Below are 19568 nucleotides of genomic sequence, written 5' to 3' on the forward strand. Positions count from 1 at the left end.
TGTGATCTAAATTCAGGCTCAAGGAGGTTTTGAGTATGATTATAGATTTTTATGCCAGAATTTCAGAATGAGAATGACACCTAATTCTGCAGTGTGGGAGGGAGGAAAAAACATAGTATTTTTCTGCACAGCAGTGCTATACACTTGCCTCCTAAAGAATTTAGGTTACTGCATTTTTTTGATAACCCCAAATTCCTTTTTAAAATGAACATATTAAGTAGGAATGGCCGCTTTTTAAAAGTTGGATATCAAATAGTAAATCTTAGTTGCCTTGTGGCAGTGGGAGGGGAAGATGTGGGAGGTCCCTGAGAATAGGCAGTGTTTTTGGAAAGAACACATATTCTCCTTTATTCATTTTCTTAGCAGAAGCAGTTGTTTTAAACTCTTTAAAACACAAATACCTAATTGAGAGGGTTTTGCCACAGATTATTTATTCCATACTGTTAGTTACTTTAATCAGATACATGGATTAGAAGAAAGGAATTTCAAGTATCTTTTTTAATGATTGATTAGTTTTGAGGGGAATTGAGGGGGAAAAGTAAGAGGAAAAGAATATATAATTTTTGATAGTGGGGTACACAATGGGGGAGACTGAAACAAAAGTTAACAGTATAGGGCTAAGTGCCAGGTACTGTTCCAAGGTATTTTTACACAGACTAATTTAATCATCGCAGTGACCCTTGACCGCTAGCATGATCTCCATTTTATAGAAAATCTGAGGCACTGAGAGATTTAAGTAGGTGCTTTAGTCGTTGGGGACCCACTTCTGCATGGTAGCCCTGGAAATGTTGGAGACAATGTAGAGCTTGATTAATGTAAAGGTGGACTTTTTGAGATGAAGGAAACATTGCCAGGAGGAGCAGCAATACAAAAAAGGGTGTATTCTTGGAAATCTCACTTCTGAGAAACATCTCAAATGTAGTCTTAAGTATTCTAATTGTAGGTTGTTGATTTGAGAGGATTTAAGATGATGGGACCCCAAGGTATCACTTACCTTCTGTAGTTATTTCCAGCACATACAAAGGTGCTAACATCTCTTGCTTTTCCCCTTCTTGCCTTTCCCCTCTCCACTTCCATCTTTTGCCCATTCTCTCTCCCTTTGTATCACTCCTTCCCCACCCCCTTTTCTATCATTTATACAGGAAAAAAATCTTTCTGTCCATGTAACTTCCTTCAGCTGATTGCCCTCCTTTCCTATCTTTTACCATTAAATTTCTTAAAAATGAGAGACTGTTGTGATTCTTCACTTACTCACTTTTTAACCTCTTGTCATCCGGTCTTCTGCTTCCATTTGTCAAATTAGTGGATTTTTCCTCCTTCCTTTGTTCTCTCTGCAGCAGTTAACCTTCCTGATCCCGATTTCCTGAAATTCTCCTTACCCTTCTTTTGTGATGTTGTACTACCTTGATGCTTTTTTTGTTTGCTCTTTTCTTCGTGTTGTTTAGATATTCATACCTGACTTTCAAATTTGTTTTAACTTCTCTCTCTTGTTAATGGAAACATCTCTCTCTAGGGCATCAAAGTTTAAATGTTCCTGGTCCTTTCTTTCCCCTAATTTAGCATATGTTTCTGGAGTATCTGCTATATACCAGGTTATTATTCTAGGTTCTGGTGTTTCAGCAGTGAATAAGAAACAAAGTCCCTGAATCATAGAGATTACGTTCTGGTGGAGCAGATAGTTAATAAACAGTTAAATATTTCATCGGGTAGTGAAACACATTTTAAAGGATAGATTATGCTAAGGGTCAGTAGGCAGTAGTGGGAGAATGTGCTGTTTTTGGATAAGACACTTAGGAAAGGTTTCTGTGGGAAGGTGGTATTTGAGTGAAGCCTGAATGAAGCCATAGAGTGAGCCATGTGGATATCTGGGAGGAGAGGCAGAGGAAGTATCAAGTAAAACCACCTTGACATGGCCTTTTGCTCTCCTGTGTTCTAGAGAGACAGACCAGTGTGACTGGAGCACAGCGGGTCAGAGTGGTCGGAGTCTGAGTCAGAGAAGTTGGTCTTCTTAAGACCATGGAGGCCCTGCTAGGGTTTTGAGCATAAAAACCTAAGTGTGTTGGTAAGGGTTTGGAGGATCTTGACAGTAGAACAGCAACATGGTATGACTTCATATTTTGGAAGAATCACAGTTATGACTGTGTGGAGAGTACATTCTGTGTTTGAGGTGAGGGGGTGTGTGCGCAGAGGGGTGGCTATAGAGGAACCTCAGACAGCAGGAGACTTAAAGTCTTGACAAGAGATGATGGTGATTTGGAGTAGGATGTTAGCTCTGGAGGTGATAAATGGTGATCAGATGAGTGATAGGTTCTATAGAGAGAGCCAGCAGGATGAGCTGTTTGCTTGGGTGTGGGGCATGAGGAGAGAGGAGTGAGGGATAGTTTAGAGTTTTTAGGCTTGCAGCTGGGTGAGTGGAGGTTCCATTACTGGGAAGATCTTAGGAGGGGCAGCTTTTCTGTGGGGAGGGGGCATGGTGGAGTCAGTATTTCTTTGCTGTATGTTACGTTTGAGATACCTGTTAGACAACCTGGTGTACATGTCAGTTATACTCCTCCAGAGGTCAGAGGTGAGCGTGGGGCTGGAGGAGATAACTTTGGGAGTCCTGCGAGTATAGATGGACTGAATGGGGTCATTTGGGGATGAATGAGTGTAGATAAAGAAGAGAGGTGAGAGGACTGAACTCTTTAAGTCTTCCAGTGTGTGGACATCTGCAAGAAGAGGAGGCTCTATAAAAACTGAGTAGTAGCAGCTAGTGAAGTAGGAGGGTGTGATGTTCAGAAACTAAGTGAGGAGAAGGGGATTCAAGAAGGGGAAAGGGGTCAGCTATGTCAGATGCTGCTAGGAAATGCAGTAAGATAATTCTTTGAGAATGTGTATGTGGCCACATAAGTGTTCCATCATGGTGCAGTAGCCTTCTAACTGAACTCCTCACCTGTTCCTCCTAGTTATATAGTAAATGAGCCCTGATGACTTGTCCTAAACTATATTCTTCACTAAACTTTTAGTGCATGTAGCATAGTGATTAAAAGCATGGACTCTATTTTTGAGAGTAACACATGCATATAGCAGGAAATATGGAAAATAGGGGAAAAGTGCATTCTTTTATAGAATAACTGTTACAATTTTCACCTATTTCCTGCTATTCCTTCTTTTGTTTGTTTGTCTAAATGTACATACACAACATTTCATTTGTTTGTTACTAACAAGGATCACACTGTGTTCTCTAGCCAGCATTTTTCTCATAATTTACTTCTCTTCTATATTTTATAATTTACTGGTCAAAGTATATAAGCAGTTTCATGATTCTGTTTGTTGTCAAATTGCTCTTCAAAAAGATTGTACCATTTGAAAGTATATTTATGAAGAATTTTGTTCTCTTTAAATTTTAGGATAGACCACTATCTTGTTGAACTCTTAAATGAAATTCTCCTTGGATACAAAGATGAGGACTAGATAACTTCTTGAGGTTCCTTCTAACCCCTAGGATGAAGATAATAACTAACATTTGTATAGTGCTCTAAAGTTTACAGAGTGAGTTCTCACACATCATCCCACTTGATCCTCACAACAGCCTGTGAGGTAGGTAGGACAGGTATTGTTATTCTCATTTTAGAGGTAAAGAAACCGATAGAGAAGTTAGGGGACGTGGTCAGGTTTTATTTGAGTGCTTTATTAGAGACTTGAATCTAGGCCTTTTGATCTAAATAATCATATTCCTTTTTACAAGATTTCATACAGCTGCACATTTAGAATTGCTGTATGTCAGCTACTTAAGTGATACTTGTTATATACAGAAATAAGCCCATTGATAATATACATACTGTGTTCGTATTTTCTTCAGTGTCCCCCAGTCCTTTTCCACGCCCCCTCCCTTGCCATTAAGTGAATGACTCTCTCTCTCTTTTGACTAGGGGAAGGTAATTTAATTATATAGTTATATTAAACACCTGTCATTTTTCCTAGCATTTGGGGGAGGGAAAAGTTATATTATGTTTTTCATTTCTTTGTGTGTGTGTGTGTGTGTGTTTGCTACAACTCGAAAGTATATCTATATTACTCTCACACATGTAGCATAAAGTCTTTAAGGAACAGTATACAGTTAGAATTAGAATCTTTTGGGTCTAGCATGAACCTAGAATCACAAACTTTTCAGGGTATTACACTCTTTTTTGTACCACTTTAACCAAAATTGAGATAATTGAGTACTCCAGGTATAGTTGCTTATGATGTTCACCAAGGTACATGAGTGATGAGTGAGTGAGTGATAGTGGAAGTTGAATCAAGAAGAATTACAGCTCATCTTCTCTTTGACTGCTTATCTCAGAAAATAGAAGTTTGTGAGACTGAGTTGGGGGCTTGGTAGTGGCATTATCACATTTTAGGAATAGACCTAGAGTTTCAGGACTGCTTAGCACTGCATTAAACTGTCTCACAGTGTTTTCTGTACTGCCTTTAAATGTTTAACATCACCAATATTTTTAAAAATTAATTTTTTTGTTTTTTGTTTTTTTCTAGTTGTTGGTCTTGACGATATTATGGATGAAGGAGTTGTTAAAGAAAGTGGCAATGATACCATTGATGAAGAAGAACTGATTTTACCTAACAGGAATTTGAGGGACAAAGTAGAAGAAAATTCAGTGCGATCACCAAGAAAATCACCTCGATTAATGGCACAAGGTAATTCTTCCAAAGACTAGTGAGAAAATCAGGTGTAGGGGCAGATGTGATAGGCAGCAGACTTGCTGAGGGTGGATCATGTTCTCTCGGTGTTTGCTGCTAATGTGAGCATTTTGATAATCAGTTTTGAGATTATATCCATTTGTGGGTATACTTTTTAAAATTCTTTATTGACGTTACACATTCACAGTAGTTTGAAGAGTTGTCTAGGTCAGTAAGTTTCTAATACTCACCATCCTACCACCTGTTTCCCTTTCCCCAGAGGAGACTACGCTTAACTCTTTCATCGGATTTTATTAATTTTTTGATAACATACTTTCATGTCTCTGAGTAACACATGTATATTGCTACTTCTTGATTATTCTGATATGGATAAGTATTTATTGATTTCCTACTCTGGATGGTGAATTTAGCATTCTTTTCTCCCCTTGTTCCCCCATCATACAAAAGTACATTTTTCCATCTTTCTAATACATAATTTTGTAAGATCAGTAGTAATTACTTAACATTATTGTGACTTAGTATGCTGTTAATGACGATCCATGTAATTAGCTATAGTTACTTTTACCTTACAACTTTTTGTCTTTATGACTTAATAATTGACTTTGTTGTTCATTTGCTTACAGTTTTGTGTATTTGTATACGCAGTTTTCAGTCTGTTTATCAGTAGTTACAGCCTAACTACTCTGCCAGTTGTCTGAGTCTTTTCTAGAGATATTTGTCCATATCTGATATTCTGTCATTTTCATTTTATTGAGGAAGTATCTCTTAAAGCCTTCTGATCTGCTCCTGTGTGCACTGGTGTTAGTCATCAGTGAGCCTGCTGCCTGGGTGTGGGCCAGAGATCTCCCTTTACCATTCTTCTGAGGATTCTGTTCTGTATTGCAGTCCTATTTTCTTTTTTCTGGTGGTGACACACTTCTTGTAGTAGTTTTGTGAAAAAAAGGAACATGGATATATATACTTAAACTTCATATGCTTGCAAATATATTTAATCTGTTCTCTCATTGGAATCATGGTCTGATTGAACATAGAATTCAAGGATGGAAATTGTTTTTCTTCAGAAATTTGTAAGTGTTGTTCCATTGTCTTCTAACTTCAGTGGTGTTGAGAAGTTTATTTTGATTCCGTTTTTAAAAGACTTAAATTTTTTTGGTATGTTACCTATTTTCTTTGGGAAGTTTGTGGGATCTTTAACTCTAGTGTTTTGATATTTCTGATAATGTATCTTGGTGTAGATGTATTTCATGTATTGAGCTGGGTACTTAGGTCTTTTTAGTTTGAAAACTTAATTCAGTTCTGGGAAAATCTCTTGAATTATTTCATTGATTATTTGCCTTTTTATTTTCTCAGCTCTTGATTTCTCTAAGTCCCATTCACATGTTAGATAGCAAGGACTGACTTTTCTATTTTCTTTATCTTGCCTACTTCCCCCCTCCTTGTCTTTTTCCTCTGCTTGCGGAAATTTTCTCATGTTTATCCTTCAACTTTTTCATCAAATTTTGCATTTCTAACTTCTGAATGTCCTTTTTGTTTTGTTTTGTTTTGGGAATAGTCCTTTTTGTAACATTCTGGTCTTGTTTCATGGATGCAAGATCTTTTGTCTTTCATAAGGCACTTAACAGTGTTTTAAAGTGCTTTTACTCCCCCCCCCCCTTTTTTTTTGCTTCGTCTTTCATGTTAAGAGACTTTTCCTAAAATGTCTGATGTTTGATTAGTTGGTCATGTTTAAGAGTAGGGAACTAAAACTGTGTGGAACCTTTTAAGTGTGTGAGCTGGGTTTTGTCAACTATGAGCATCACTATTTGGTAATCTGGTTGTGTTATTTTTTTGAGGAATCCCTGTTGCTAGAATGCAGGCTCATTAGATTGCTAGCATATTATGGGAACCCTTGAGGGAAGCTCATGGTGGCATCTCAGCTTTCAGTATATACAAATTCACATAATCTCACAAATTTCCGTGTACTTAAGTGCCAGTCTTAGCTATGCCTGATGTTCCTTAGTCTAGAAGCTGTCTTCTTACACTCTCCAGAGAATAAGCCTCTAGTCTTGGATTAGGACCAGAGAAGGGCAGTTGTCCAACAGATGGAGTAGAGGGGAGGGAGCTTGGGGTCTAATTGCTTTTTAAACAACTTTCAACTTATCCTCTTTTTAACCACCTGCCTTCATCCCTACTTTAGAATCAGCTGGGGTCACCAGTTCCTAAGCTTTCTGAGGTATTAATGGTATTGGTTTGACGAACACTGCCAGATTAGTGTTTATCTTTTCTTGGATCTCCTGCATCAGTTACTTCTTGATCATCTCTTGTTTGGCTGCCAAACTTGTCACTGTCGTCTTCTCTCCTGTTCTTCCTTTCCTTTTGTATAGCTTTAATTGTGGGGTTTTGAGAAGTAGATTAACTTATGTGCATGTATTCACCATCTTTTCCTAAACTTTAATTTTTAATCAGTTTTTGAAATCAGTTTTTTGATATATATTTGTGACTTTGAGAAATGAAAAGAATAGAATGACCATCATAGACAAATAATGATAATATTTGGCCTGTGCAGCCAGGCTTCAGACTAAGACGGTTTATATTTAGAGGAGAAAAAGTAACTTTATACTTAGCTCAATAAATGCATTACTATTGGAAAACAGTTTTTTATTTGAATACCTTCACAGTTGAATGTGCTATTCATTTGTCAGCCACTTAGGTAATAGGTGTTAAAAAGTTCTTCATTTACTTTATTTCAAAACAGGTAAATATAGTTGAATTTTGACTACTGTAAACTGTTTTCAAAGCTTTAAAATCATCTAAATATTGATAACCAACCATTAAAATTTTAGTTATTTAAAAATGTTATATATCTGAGCCTGTGATAAATAGTACATAATCCACCAAGTAATTTTTGTAAGTTGTTGGGTACCTACCTGCCGACCGCATATTGTGCCAAGTCCTGAGGGAATTAGAAAGAGTCTCTGAGATTAGGGTGACCATATAATTGTCTAAACTGGGACACTTTTGAGTGTTAGGACCACAAGCACCTCCTAGGACTGTTAGAGACAAATGAGAACGGTACCTTCTGTAAGGGTCTTGCAGTTCAGTGATATATGACAAATTAGGGAAATGTTCTATATATTGGCACATAGTCGAGTTTTACATAGAAAGGAAGGAGACTTTTTCTTTTAGTATCAATTGGTGGTGTTCAGTTTTCATGCAGGGTTGATTGATTCAGAGGTGTTGGATATGCATAGGCTTGGATATAGCTTACTATTTTGTATTTCAGTTTGTGGGTTGTTTTTCTACTTAGTGAATTATTTAACTCTTTCCAATTTCTTTTCACTTTGTGCTCCTCCTTCCCTTGGGGGATGCATCCAGTTAGGGAAAGGAGGAAAATCTCATTTAGTGGATTCTTTGTTAGGAGCATTGTTAAAAGTGGGAAGCTTTATTAAATTATTTTTGTACGTTATTCATTTTCCCTTATGATATATTTTCTAGGTTTAAATCTTTTTGTTTACAGTTACTCTTTTTGTTGACCTGTGTTTAGCACTTTAGTCTCCACTTTGTTCCTTCTGTTGGGAATAGCTTGAATGCTAAAATGGAGATAGGAGGGAAGCACATTCATAAAGGCATTAGAATCCTTTTGAGGCTGTGCTTTGAAACTCACACAGGTCCTGTTTGTGATAGACGATTTAGTACAGATTTTATTGGCACCTGAATTTGTTTGGTTTTATATATTTGACAATATTTAATATTAAAACTGAATGACAGTCTTGCTTTAAGATGGGTATTAATATAAGGGAACCCCATTTTATTGATTTTACTCCCAATTTACTTTTATAGAAAGGAAATTTGATGAAAACATTTCTGTCTTATTGTAAAGTATAGTATCAGTCTGAATTTTAGAGGTTTTTTTCCTGCCCCAGAATTGATAGAACTTTGATAAGTATAAAATTTATGTATATTAAAAAAAATCATCATCATGAGTAAGTGTTTAGTACATTTTCATTGAAGTGAGCAAATACATTTTATAGCTCAGAATAAAGATGCGATATATTCTAAATTGCACTGAAATAAAAATACATGACAAAACAGCTAAGTTATTTTTATTTATTTTTTTTCCTTTGTGATAGAACAAGTAAGAAGTTTGCGACAAAGCACTATTGCCAAGCGTTCAAATGCAGCACCTTTAAATAGCACAAAAAAAGCATCTGGGAAGACTGTATCTGCCCCTAAAGCAGGGGTGAAACAACCAGAAAGGTGTCATTTAAAGGAAGAAGTTGATTCATCACCAAAACCTGAGCACCATAAAGAGAGCAGGAGGAGCAGCCGACATAGTGCACAAACCGAAGTAGCAGTGTCGTCTTGTCTAGAAATGAAAGATGAAGCTGGATTAGATTCTGAGCACAAGTGTAATAATCAGGGAGGAGCAAATGTGCCATCTCATGAGTTAAATTGTCCACTACTTTCAGAGACTTGTGTTACTATTGAAGAAAAGAAAAATGAAGCTCTGATGGAATGTAAAACTACGACTGTTAGTAGCCCATTGTTTAAGTTTTCAGATAAAGAAGAACATGAACAGAATGATTCCATTTCAAGTAAAATGGATGAGACTGTTGTTGAAGAAATGAAGGCAAAGGGAGATGGTGAACAAGAATCAGAGGAGACAGTAAAATTACCCCCTGAAGATGACCACATTATTGAGGAACCTGCGTCTTCTGCTGCTTTTTCTGGTGATGCTGCTTGTGCAAACCCAAATAAGACAGAAAACAGCCTTGTAGGTTTGTCTAGTGCTGTGGATGAAGTACATGAGTGTAATTTGGAATTGAAGAATACTGTGGAAGTTGCTGACAAAGCTAAGAACTCCCTTCATGGAAATGAAATAGAACCATTGAGTTATTACAAAGACACAGAGTCTAATGATCAGCAGTTGGAGGGCACTGAATTTAATAAATCAAACTTAGAGGTGGTTAATACTAGTGCTTTTGAATCAGAAAGTAGTATTTTAGATAATGCTATTTGTGATGCACCTGACCAGAATTCAAACCAGTTGAATATTGTTGGAAGTATTAAAATGGAGTCTCCTGAGACAAGCCTTCAGGACGACAGAGACAGCCAGTCAAGCAATGTTTCTTGCTTAGAGTCAAAAAACGTAAAATCCAAACATACAAAACCGGTAATGCATTCTAAGCAAAACATGACCACAGATACTCAGAAAAAAATTGTTGTAACAAAGCATGAATTAATGCATAACAAAGCTAAAGTCAATGTCAAAAGTGTGAAGCGAAACGCTGATGAGTCTGAATCTAAGCAGAATTTTCAAAGGCCTGTCAAAGTGAGAAAAAAACAAGTTGATAAGGATTCAAAGATCCAGAGTTGCAGTTCTGGGGTTAAATCTGTGAAAAATCAAGCTCATTCTATATTCAAAAAGACATCACAGGATCAAAATTTAGTTCAGATTTCAAAACCCTTAACTCACTCTTTCAGTGATAAGCCTCATGGTCACCCTGGTTGCACTAAAGAACCTCATCATCCTGCACAAACTGGTCATTTATTGCATTCCAGCCAGAAACAGTGCCACAAGCCCCAGCAGCCCACTCCAGCGGGGAGAACCAATAGTCATATGAAGGAGGAGCTTGAGCATGCAGGTGGTATCGAACATTTTAAGGAAGAGGATAAACTCAAATTTAAAAAACCAGAGAAGAACCTACAACCTCGCCAGAGAAGAAGCAGCAGAAGTTTTTCTTTGGATGAGCCACCATTGTTCATTCCAGACAACATAGCTACCATAAAAAGGGAAGGCTCAGATCATAGCTCTTCATTTGAAAGCAAATATATGTGGACTCCCAGCAAGCAGTGTGGGTTTTGCAAAAAACCGCATGGCAACAGGTGTGTGTGTGTGTGTATGTGTGATGTGTACATTGAAGACAAATTGCTTTCTTTAGGGTGGTGTTAGTGTGAGAACTTTTTATAGAAAGAGATTATTTAGCATGCGAAGACTTTTGCAGAAACAAAAACCCCTCATCAGTCCTGGATAAGTGATAGAAAGATGGAGCCACTAAATTTACAGATACATCATCCTAGAACATTTTAAAACACCATGGTCTGACCAGCAGCTGGCATATATGGAAATGTTTTGTCATTGTAACCAGTTAGAGAGTGTAATTTAGTCATTGCATCTTTAAAAAAAAAATAATCAGAAAATTGTTACAGTGCTTTTGGTCTGTAAGTTAAATAATAATTTGTTTGGCTTAAGAACTAGTAATAAAGTGTGAAGGTCATAATGAAAATTCTCTATATATATTTTTTTAAATGAAGCACACCTATTGTCACTTAATACCACTACTTCATAACTATCAAACTTGACCTTAGAATGAAATTTGATAGCTAAAACAACTGTTAAATTACCCAGGTGGATTTTGTATGTAACATGGGATGGGGTAAAACATGTATTTCATTTCTGATTGTTTTAGTGATTTGAATTTCTTGTGATTTCTGATCTTTTAAAAAGATTTCATAGTACTGCCCTTCAGCACTTACCTAAGGATTCAGTGTTTTATAGTTTTATGATACTGCTACCTTCTCTGCCCCCCATGTGTGTTTTATTTGCTAACTTTTTAAGAAAAGGCGAACAAGAGTTGAAGTGGAGTTTCCAGCTACAAGATTATCCTGTTCAAGTGTTCAGATTGCTGTTGGAACTTCTATCAACATTGATATGATAAAAGAACGTTGTAGCTTGCACATTGTAGTATTATCTTTACTCATGAAAGTAAATGTTAGAATGACTTCCCAGCATAATTAGATTACATAAAAATCAAACTCTTTAGGGAGGGACAGTATAGTACAGTGTGGTGTAATATATTATTTTGGTGTGAAAGGTGGTGGTTGGGAGTTCTTGAGGCTATTCTGTAAAAAATTACTTTTATGTCAAAGGATTTCTTCATTTGTGATTCAGTCCATGGCCTGTTTTTAGTGTCAGTGGCTACTTTTTTAACAGCATATTCCAGTTTTAAAAAACTGACTTGTTTGAATATAGTGCTACATTTGCTCTCACTTTTGTGGTCTTTAGAAAGCTTTTTTGTTTAAAACACTTTACTCAGATACTCTAAAGTGGGCCTGCTAATTTTCAGGCCTGTAAAAATTAAGGACTGGATGGTCCTTATAAGTGCTCCTTTAAACGAGTCCCCCCCTTTTTTTTTTTCGCCAGAATCTTCTAAAAATCACACTGACATGGTCAGAGTAATGAAATAGCCTTAAACTGAATGAGTTTCTAAAATGAAACTTTGGTCTAGAGTTGGAAGCCATGTTAAGTACGTCATAAGGTAGCTTTTTTGGAGATAAACGTGATGGCCTGGTCTCAGGAGTTTGCCCAGGCTTTTTAATGATTATCACTTCACTAACATCAGCAGATGTCTTCCTAAAATGAAGATTAAGTGTTAAGTTCCATTGTTTTTTTACCTGATGCCACCTTTTGGATCTACTGCATAAAACCTACAGTTTAGTTTCTTTGCCCCAGTCTAGAACATGACTTAAAATATTAGATGTGTAGGGATCTTAAGTTTACCCTGTGTAATTGATACGAATAATATATAATAACATTGGAAACACTCAATTTTGGAAGCAACATTTCACATTGAAAAATTACTTCAATTTTGTGAATAAAGAAGCCTAAGTGATTGTTTTTTTCTTTAAATATTGACTAGCCTTTGTCCTTCTTTGATGCATTCTGCTTGTATACACTGAGTTTATTTAAAAGGTGAACCTGTTATGCAGCATGTAATTTTCCTAGATTAATCTATGTGTAAGAATATGAATTTATTAGGAAGGACATATCTGGAAATAATTTTCATCCATTTCTTCGATCTCATGCACTAGCTACACTGAAAGCTATTTGTTGATGTGGCCTTTTTTTTTTTTTTTTAGCACTTTTGACAAATTTACTACTGTAAAACTTTTATAACTCTTCAACATTTTACATGTGTTGCAACTGAGGTTAGCTTCCTGAATGTTCTTCCAGTTGGAAATTATATTTTTAAATAAGGATTTGTTTGTGGCATGGCCAAATGTAGTATTTGACCATAAGCAGCTTCTGCACATACCCTAAAGACAGTGGGTATTGACTGTCTCATATGCACATTGTGCTTCCACTTATTTTCCTGATTCAGCCCTTACAGCAAAGGTATATTCATTATTTTAAAAATCAGACTATTTAATGCTCTTTTTAAGTGGCCTTTGAACCTCTTTTAAACACGCGCCAGTTGGCATTTTGGAAGGAGGAAGTCTTAGTCTTCATATTACCTGCTTCGTAGTTTCTAGTGCTTCCCTACCTTTCCAGGTGACTTTTGTATCTTTAGTTTATATTACACTTACTTGCCTAGTTGTAGAAGGTTTGTTTATTGGATGAAATTTAAAAACAAAAATATTTCCTTAGCATAATGGAGCTTTAATACTCAAAGAAGAAGCCTTTTTCTGAGAAGGGAATTTTCTCTTAGAGTAAGTGATTCTGGTTTTTCTTAAAAGTTTAAATTTAATCTCTGCAGATTGGATTGTTAGTGACAAAAATAATGATGTAATATTTATGTGAAATAGAATCATTTTATCTTAGTATATACACTTTTATAGTAACATAGTCTAGATTGTTACTTAGAGGAAGCACTTTGTAGAACTTGAGGGCCCGTTGTTAGTGAATTTGTGACATGAATTTGCGAAGAACAGAAGTTCATAGTGTTGCCTCTGGTTTACTTTGAAGAAACTTGAAAACTTTCTAAGAATACATTTTGGGTTATGCCAAAAATATTAGAATTATGATTAAGTTTTAAATCAGGTTTAAATTATAGTAGGATTTTAAGTTTTGTGATGAACATACCACAGTAGGAGAACACACCAAAAATATTTCTGAACTTTTCTGTTTATTTTGGTCCAATTAATTGATCCAGAGCTAAACTCGACACTTTAATTATCTTAGTGAAATATTTAACCTCCAGGTTATAGTCTTTTCCATAGATTTTTGCATGTTGGTAGGCAAAATTTCAAGGACAGAGCAGAAAATGGGAGAGTAATTATGTTAGCTGTTTGATCCATACTCCACCTCTTTTTTAATCCATGTGGAAGAATAATAGAAAAAGGGAAGACAGTATATATGGTATATGAAGTTTGTAGTACTGCTGTAGTATACATTTTTAGGTGACCAGTTTCACTTTCAAGTGAATCAGTTACATTTTCCCCTAGAACGTGTGGACATTATATTTTATCAAGTCTTGTTTTGATTTCTCAGAATTTTATTTAAGTGCACTTTTTTTTTCTTTTTTTAAGGAAAACTAAACCTATGATACATCTGTCAATGGCACTGGAGTTTTGAAATTTGCTTTTTAGAGCTTCTCAAGTTTGAGGAGACATTGCCATAGTAAACTTGGGTCATTGTGATATAATTAATACATTTCACATAATAAAATATCTCCCTGATTAAAGATTTGAAATTTCTTAATATGTGCTTTATGATGATATTTATATTTGGATTTGGGGCAAAAGCATAGCTATGGTCATAGTGTAGATTTTTAAGTAGTCATATTGAGCTATTCCAGGCTTGTTTTGAAGAAACTTGAAAACACATTAGCTTTCTTTCAGTATTTCAAAAGCATAGTTCTTTTCAAGAAATAGCAGTTCTTACAAGTTTGTAACCTGAAATAGGAAAGCTTTTTAAGTATTTGTATTTTTCAAATTTTGTATTTTTTTGTTGGCTGGAAGATCTGTATCACTGACTCATGGACCCATCTAAAATCTTCCAAACTGAGAGAAACCATTTCTGTTTTGCAAATACCACATTGATGGAAAATTTTCTTACTAAGCCTATGAATACAGAAATAATTCTCTATTTTTTTGTTCTTACTTAAGGTGTGATTTTTTTTCAATGGTTTTTTTTTTTCCCCCTCAAATGAACTGTTGAGGAAATGACAACTTACCTGAAAAAGCTAGCACAAGCATTACCAGTTAGGGTAAAGAATGGTAAATTACAGACGTGAAGAAGTCAAGTTTCCTCAGTGCGTAGCAGTGTTGGTCCACAATAAAAAGTCACTGGAGGAAGAAGGGTGGAGTGTGCTGCTGTTAGGGAATGAGGTATTTGGCATTACTTTCTCAAGACATCCTATAAGGATTGAAACTCAAATGTCCTGGTTTTTCTAGTTCCTACAAAAACAGGACCTCTGGTATATTTAGAGAGAGTTGGTCGTATCACCCACCCAGTGTATTACCTTTAACATCTTCCTGTTGGACCACGGGTTTTTAAAAGGAGTTTTGTCACTGTTGGTGGTGCCACTATTCTTATCAAAATCAGCACAAAGTCTTTAAATCATTAATATACTTAAATCCTTCAAAATCTTTAAAACATATGAATTACTAACCTGAAGAAGAAAAAAGGAAAATGTTAAACATAAGTTATCTTTGTCATTTTCCTAACAATGGGCTGAAAAGTATGTAAAAAAAGATAATTTATCCCCCAAATTGCTGTTTATATATCTGTTTTCCTGTAAATTCAAAAGTAATTTCAGGTATTTTTCCTAAGTTAGAAAAACTTTTAGAGTCATATGTCCTTGGGCTTTTTCATTTGTTACTGAAATTATTTCTTAGATAAAATGCAGTAGAGGGGAAAATGTTTGTAAGGGGGCTGTTTGGAAATTATAAACACCCTGAATAATAGTACCCCCATGTTAAGATACAACATTAATCTTTATTTGGGAAAACAAATTTATTATCTAAAGCACAAAGTCGAGCAGTCAGGAAGCCCACATTCAAAAGTATAAGATTCTTCAGCTAAATCTGTTAACACCATGAACCACAATATTTTGAGCTCAAAGAATAGTTAAGGTAGTTGATAAAAAATATGAGAGGCTAGTGTTAGTTTTTGAGTTGCATTTTTTTTTGCATCTGGTTTTTCTTTTTGTCATTTAAAATGATTCGTTGGATAAATGACTCTCTAATTTTATGTATGACTTCAGGTCTATGTGGTAAATGTAATTGTGACTTTGATGGGTTGTCTATGGTCAGATTATCACAGGTCTTACCACCCTTCTCAGTGGAAAAGTGCTGTTACTCTGTACTTTGTTGTTCTATGCAGTATACTGACAAAGTCCTCTTGTCCTCTGTTTTCATCCTTATGTTTTTTCCCTGAGTATTTTCTTATTTATGCTAGATAGAGGGGAGATATTTGACTTAAAGTTCCATTTCCAGAGAATATTCTTTTCTTTAAAAACATTCTCCATGTTGAACTAATAGAATGGATAAAGTTAGAAAACCTGCAAAATACCAAAAATACTGAAAATTCAATTTAGACTCAGCATTGGTTTTTAAGAAAATGTATTAAATCAGTTTTTTTCTTTCTTTCCAGGTTTATGGTTGGCTGTGGGAGATGCGACGACTGGTTTCATGGCGATTGTGTTGGGTTAAGTCTTTCTCAAGCACAACAAATGGGAGAGGAAGACAAAGAATATGTATGTGTGAAATGTTGTGCTGAAGAAGATAAAAAGACTGAAATAGTAGATCCAGATATTTTGGGAAACCCGGCTAAAGCTGAAGTCCATAGTGAAGATAAAGCAATGGAATACGAAAAGCTTGGCTTATCAAAGCACAGTATAACAAATGACAAAACCAAATATATAGATGACACAGTGAAGCACAAGGTCAAAATTTTAAAACGGGTGAGATGCTCATTAATGCATTCTTTTTAAGCTCATTGTTTTGTCTTTTAGTTGAGTTGTCTCCATTTTGTCTAAAAAGACACTGTAAAACATTAACATTCTAAATGTTTTGAGAAACCCCCCAGTCTCTTTACTAGGATACTGCTATATACTATCAATTAGTATATATTTAGGGGAATTTCAAAATCTTAACTTTTAAAAAAAAAGTTTCTTTAGTTTTATTATTTTGGTAGGGAGATAATTAGATTTGTTTATTTATGTTTGGAAGGAGTACTGGGGATTGAACCTAGGACCTTGTGCATGCTAAGCTATACTTTCCTCCCAGAATTTTTACATTTTAATGGCAAAAAAAATAGTTTAGGTTTTATTGACCTCACTTGAAATTAAAAATTATTGCTCTAAAGTCTGGGGAAGTACTAATGAAGTTAATAAAAAGCCCCTGCCCTCATGGCTCTTAAATATAAATAGGAAAAGACAGATAATAAGTAGTTACTGTATCGGAAAAGAAACTGAGGTTAGTCTGATTTTGTAAATACATGAGCCATGCAAGTGATAACTGCTTCCTTTTCTTTTTGATGGTGGTGAAACTTATTTGGACTAGTTTGATTTTAGCTTACGGAATTTGCTTTTTAAATACCACTCCTTACCCCTGGATTTTATGTTGAACCACTTGTTGTGTTCCTGTTGTGTGCCAGGCATGGTGCCAGACTTGAGTATATAACACCGAACGAAATGTGTTCCTGCTTTCAAGTATCTAGTTGTAGAGAATGAACAAGGAAATAAAAAATGAGAGGATTCCCAGTCTAGAGAAAATCAGTTTTTTATACATACTCTGTCTTCTTAAAACCTGTGATTATATTTCTGTACACATTGTTCTTCTCACTAGTATGACGGGATTAATTATTCTCAAGAGTCTCAGAGAATTCTGATTTCGTTTGTAGTTATTTGTGGGTTATAATTGGACATGAGTAATAGGTATCCTAATGGTTTGTTCTAACTTATGGGAGTTAAAATTGCCAATAGGTACTCTGAAAATTTGATACTTTTGTATGTAGGTAAATGTGACTTTGTTTTTCACTATTTTCTGGAACAAATTTAGATAACTTATTTCTCCACAATCACCCCCCCCCTTTTTTTTCCATATCCACAGCCAACTAAGAGAACTCTTATTTTCTTTCTAATACTGTTCCTGGGAATATGATATCAGTGTTTTTAAATTCCCCTTTACAGGCTGTTTTGGCTTCTGCAGAAAATAGGTGCTAACAGATGGATTTTGGATGAAAGGATGACTGTCTTTTTTGCTGTTAATTGAGAGTTAGTTTTGTATATCTTCAAAAAACAATTATTGGGCTAAAGAATGGAATATGTTTGATATCTTAATAGGTTGTAATATTAATTAGGTTTAATTTTTTTCATCTACATACTCTTGAGGCTTGCTTTATATTTAAAGGTAGTTTAGTAGTTTTCACTGTATTGAATTAAATACTATTTTTTCCAGGATGCTGGTGAAGGCAAAAACTTATCAGACTGTAGGGACAGTGAAATCAAAAAATGGCAACTAGCTCCTCTTCGAAAGATGGGACAACCAGTTTTACCTCGGAGATCCTCAGAAGAAAAAAGTGAAAAAATACCCAAAGAGTCTACAAATGTTACTTTTGAAAAAGCTTCAAAATCAGGTAGTAAGAATAATAGAAATTGTTATATACTAATGCATATGTATTTTACTTCATATACTATCAATTAGTATATCTAGGGAAATTTAAACATTTTAACATTTTAATGGCAATAAAAATAGTTTAGGTTATTGACCTTACTTGAAATTAAAAATTATTGCTCTAAATTCTGGGGAAGTACTAATGAACTGCCACTGCCCTCATGGCACTTAAAAATACTAATAGGAAAAGACAGATAATAAGTAGACAAATAAGAAAATGGTATGCTGTTTTAGAGAATTTAGGCACTATGGAGTAAAAGTTGAGTAATGGGATAGAGAGTCAAGGTCAGGGAGAGTGGTGGGAGTTTGTTCCAGAGTGAATGGAGTTGGTAACTTGAGGTGGGATCTGAAGGCATGCAGAGTTGTTTTGGAGGGAGGAATACATAGTGGGCATAGCCAGTCTGAAGGCTTCGAGGTAGAAACAGTCTCTGCATTTGGGGAGCAAGAAAGTTAGTATGGAATGATTAGAATGTAATACATGACGGTTAGAATGGTGATGAAAATGAGTTTAGAGAAAATTATGTAGAAACTTTGCGCCCATGACAAGACTTCATATTTTCTTCTGAATATAATGGGAAACCTTTAGAGGAGTTTTTACAAGGTAATGATGGGTCAGTCTGGTTTCCTGTAGAGATTGGACTGTAGGGGTTAGGAGAACAGGAGCCAGCTAGGAGCCTAGAGCAGCAGCCTAGGAAAGACATAGTAGTAGCTGGGAGCAGAGGTGCAGTGAGGGTAGTGCGAAGTGATCAGATTCAGATATACTTTATAATAGACATGGCAGAACTTGCATTTGGAGTAAATACAGGTAGAAGAAGGAGAGTCTCAACATACGGTTAGATCAGTGTTGGTACTATTTGCAGAGATGGGAAAGAGAAAATGATTTGGGGAGGAAAATTGAAAATTTATGTTTTGGGTGTTTTAACTTTGAGATGCCTATTAGAGATCCAGGTGGAGATGTTTTGAGTAAACCTTTGGCTGATGAGTCTGGAGCTTAGAGAAGACTTTGGGCAATGGTATATAAATTTGGGATTTATCAGTGTGTAGTTGTTATTTTAAATCATGGACTTAGGTATAAACAGCTGCAGAGAGAATTTGGTAATAAAGAGGCAGAAGCAGGGCCCTTGGGGATGCATCCACATTTAGATCTTAGGAAGAAGAGAGGAGCCAGCCTACGAGATGGCCTTTGGGGTAAGAGAACTAAAAGACCATGGTGGCCTGGAAGCCAGGTGAAGTTATGAGGAGGGAATGATCAGTTGTGGCACATGCTGCCTAGATGTCTAATAAGATGAACCCAGATTATTAAATATGTCATTTAGTGAAATGGAGATCATTGGTGACCATTGATTTTGGAGCAGTGGGGACAAAAGCCAATCAATTGTAGTGACTTATGGAAGAATGGAAGATAAGGAACTGGTGATAGTGATTATGGATAGCTCTCAAGGAATTTGGCTGTTAAAGGGAACAGAAGTGGTGTGGTGGCTAGTGGAAGATGTGAGGTCTGGATTTCT

General features: G+C 35.7%; 1 protein-coding gene across 3 annotated transcripts in view; it reads left to right on the forward strand.

Moving 5' to 3' along the window:
* Positions 1–19568, forward strand: part of PHF3 (PHD finger protein 3) — a 72471-nt gene that overhangs the window by 36930 nt on the left and 15973 nt on the right. For 2 of the 3 annotated variants that reach the window (XM_031455944.2, XM_031455945.2), the window contains 4 exons: positions 4516–4677; positions 8790–10545; positions 16037–16346; positions 17845–18022. In XM_031455944.2, the coding sequence (XP_031311804.1) occupies positions 4516–4677; positions 8790–10545; positions 16037–16346; positions 17845–18022 (2406 nt within the window). Of the gene's footprint in view, positions 1–3466; positions 3580–4515; positions 4678–8789; positions 10546–16036; positions 16347–17844; positions 18023–19568 lie in introns of those variants that run through there. The other variant, XM_031455946.2, reaches the window with a different exon arrangement.

Source organism: Camelus dromedarius, chromosome 6 (assembly GCF_036321535.1).
Source record: "Camelus dromedarius isolate mCamDro1 chromosome 6, mCamDro1.pat, whole genome shotgun sequence".
Classification (NCBI taxonomy): Eukaryota; Metazoa; Chordata; class Mammalia; order Artiodactyla; family Camelidae; genus Camelus; species Camelus dromedarius.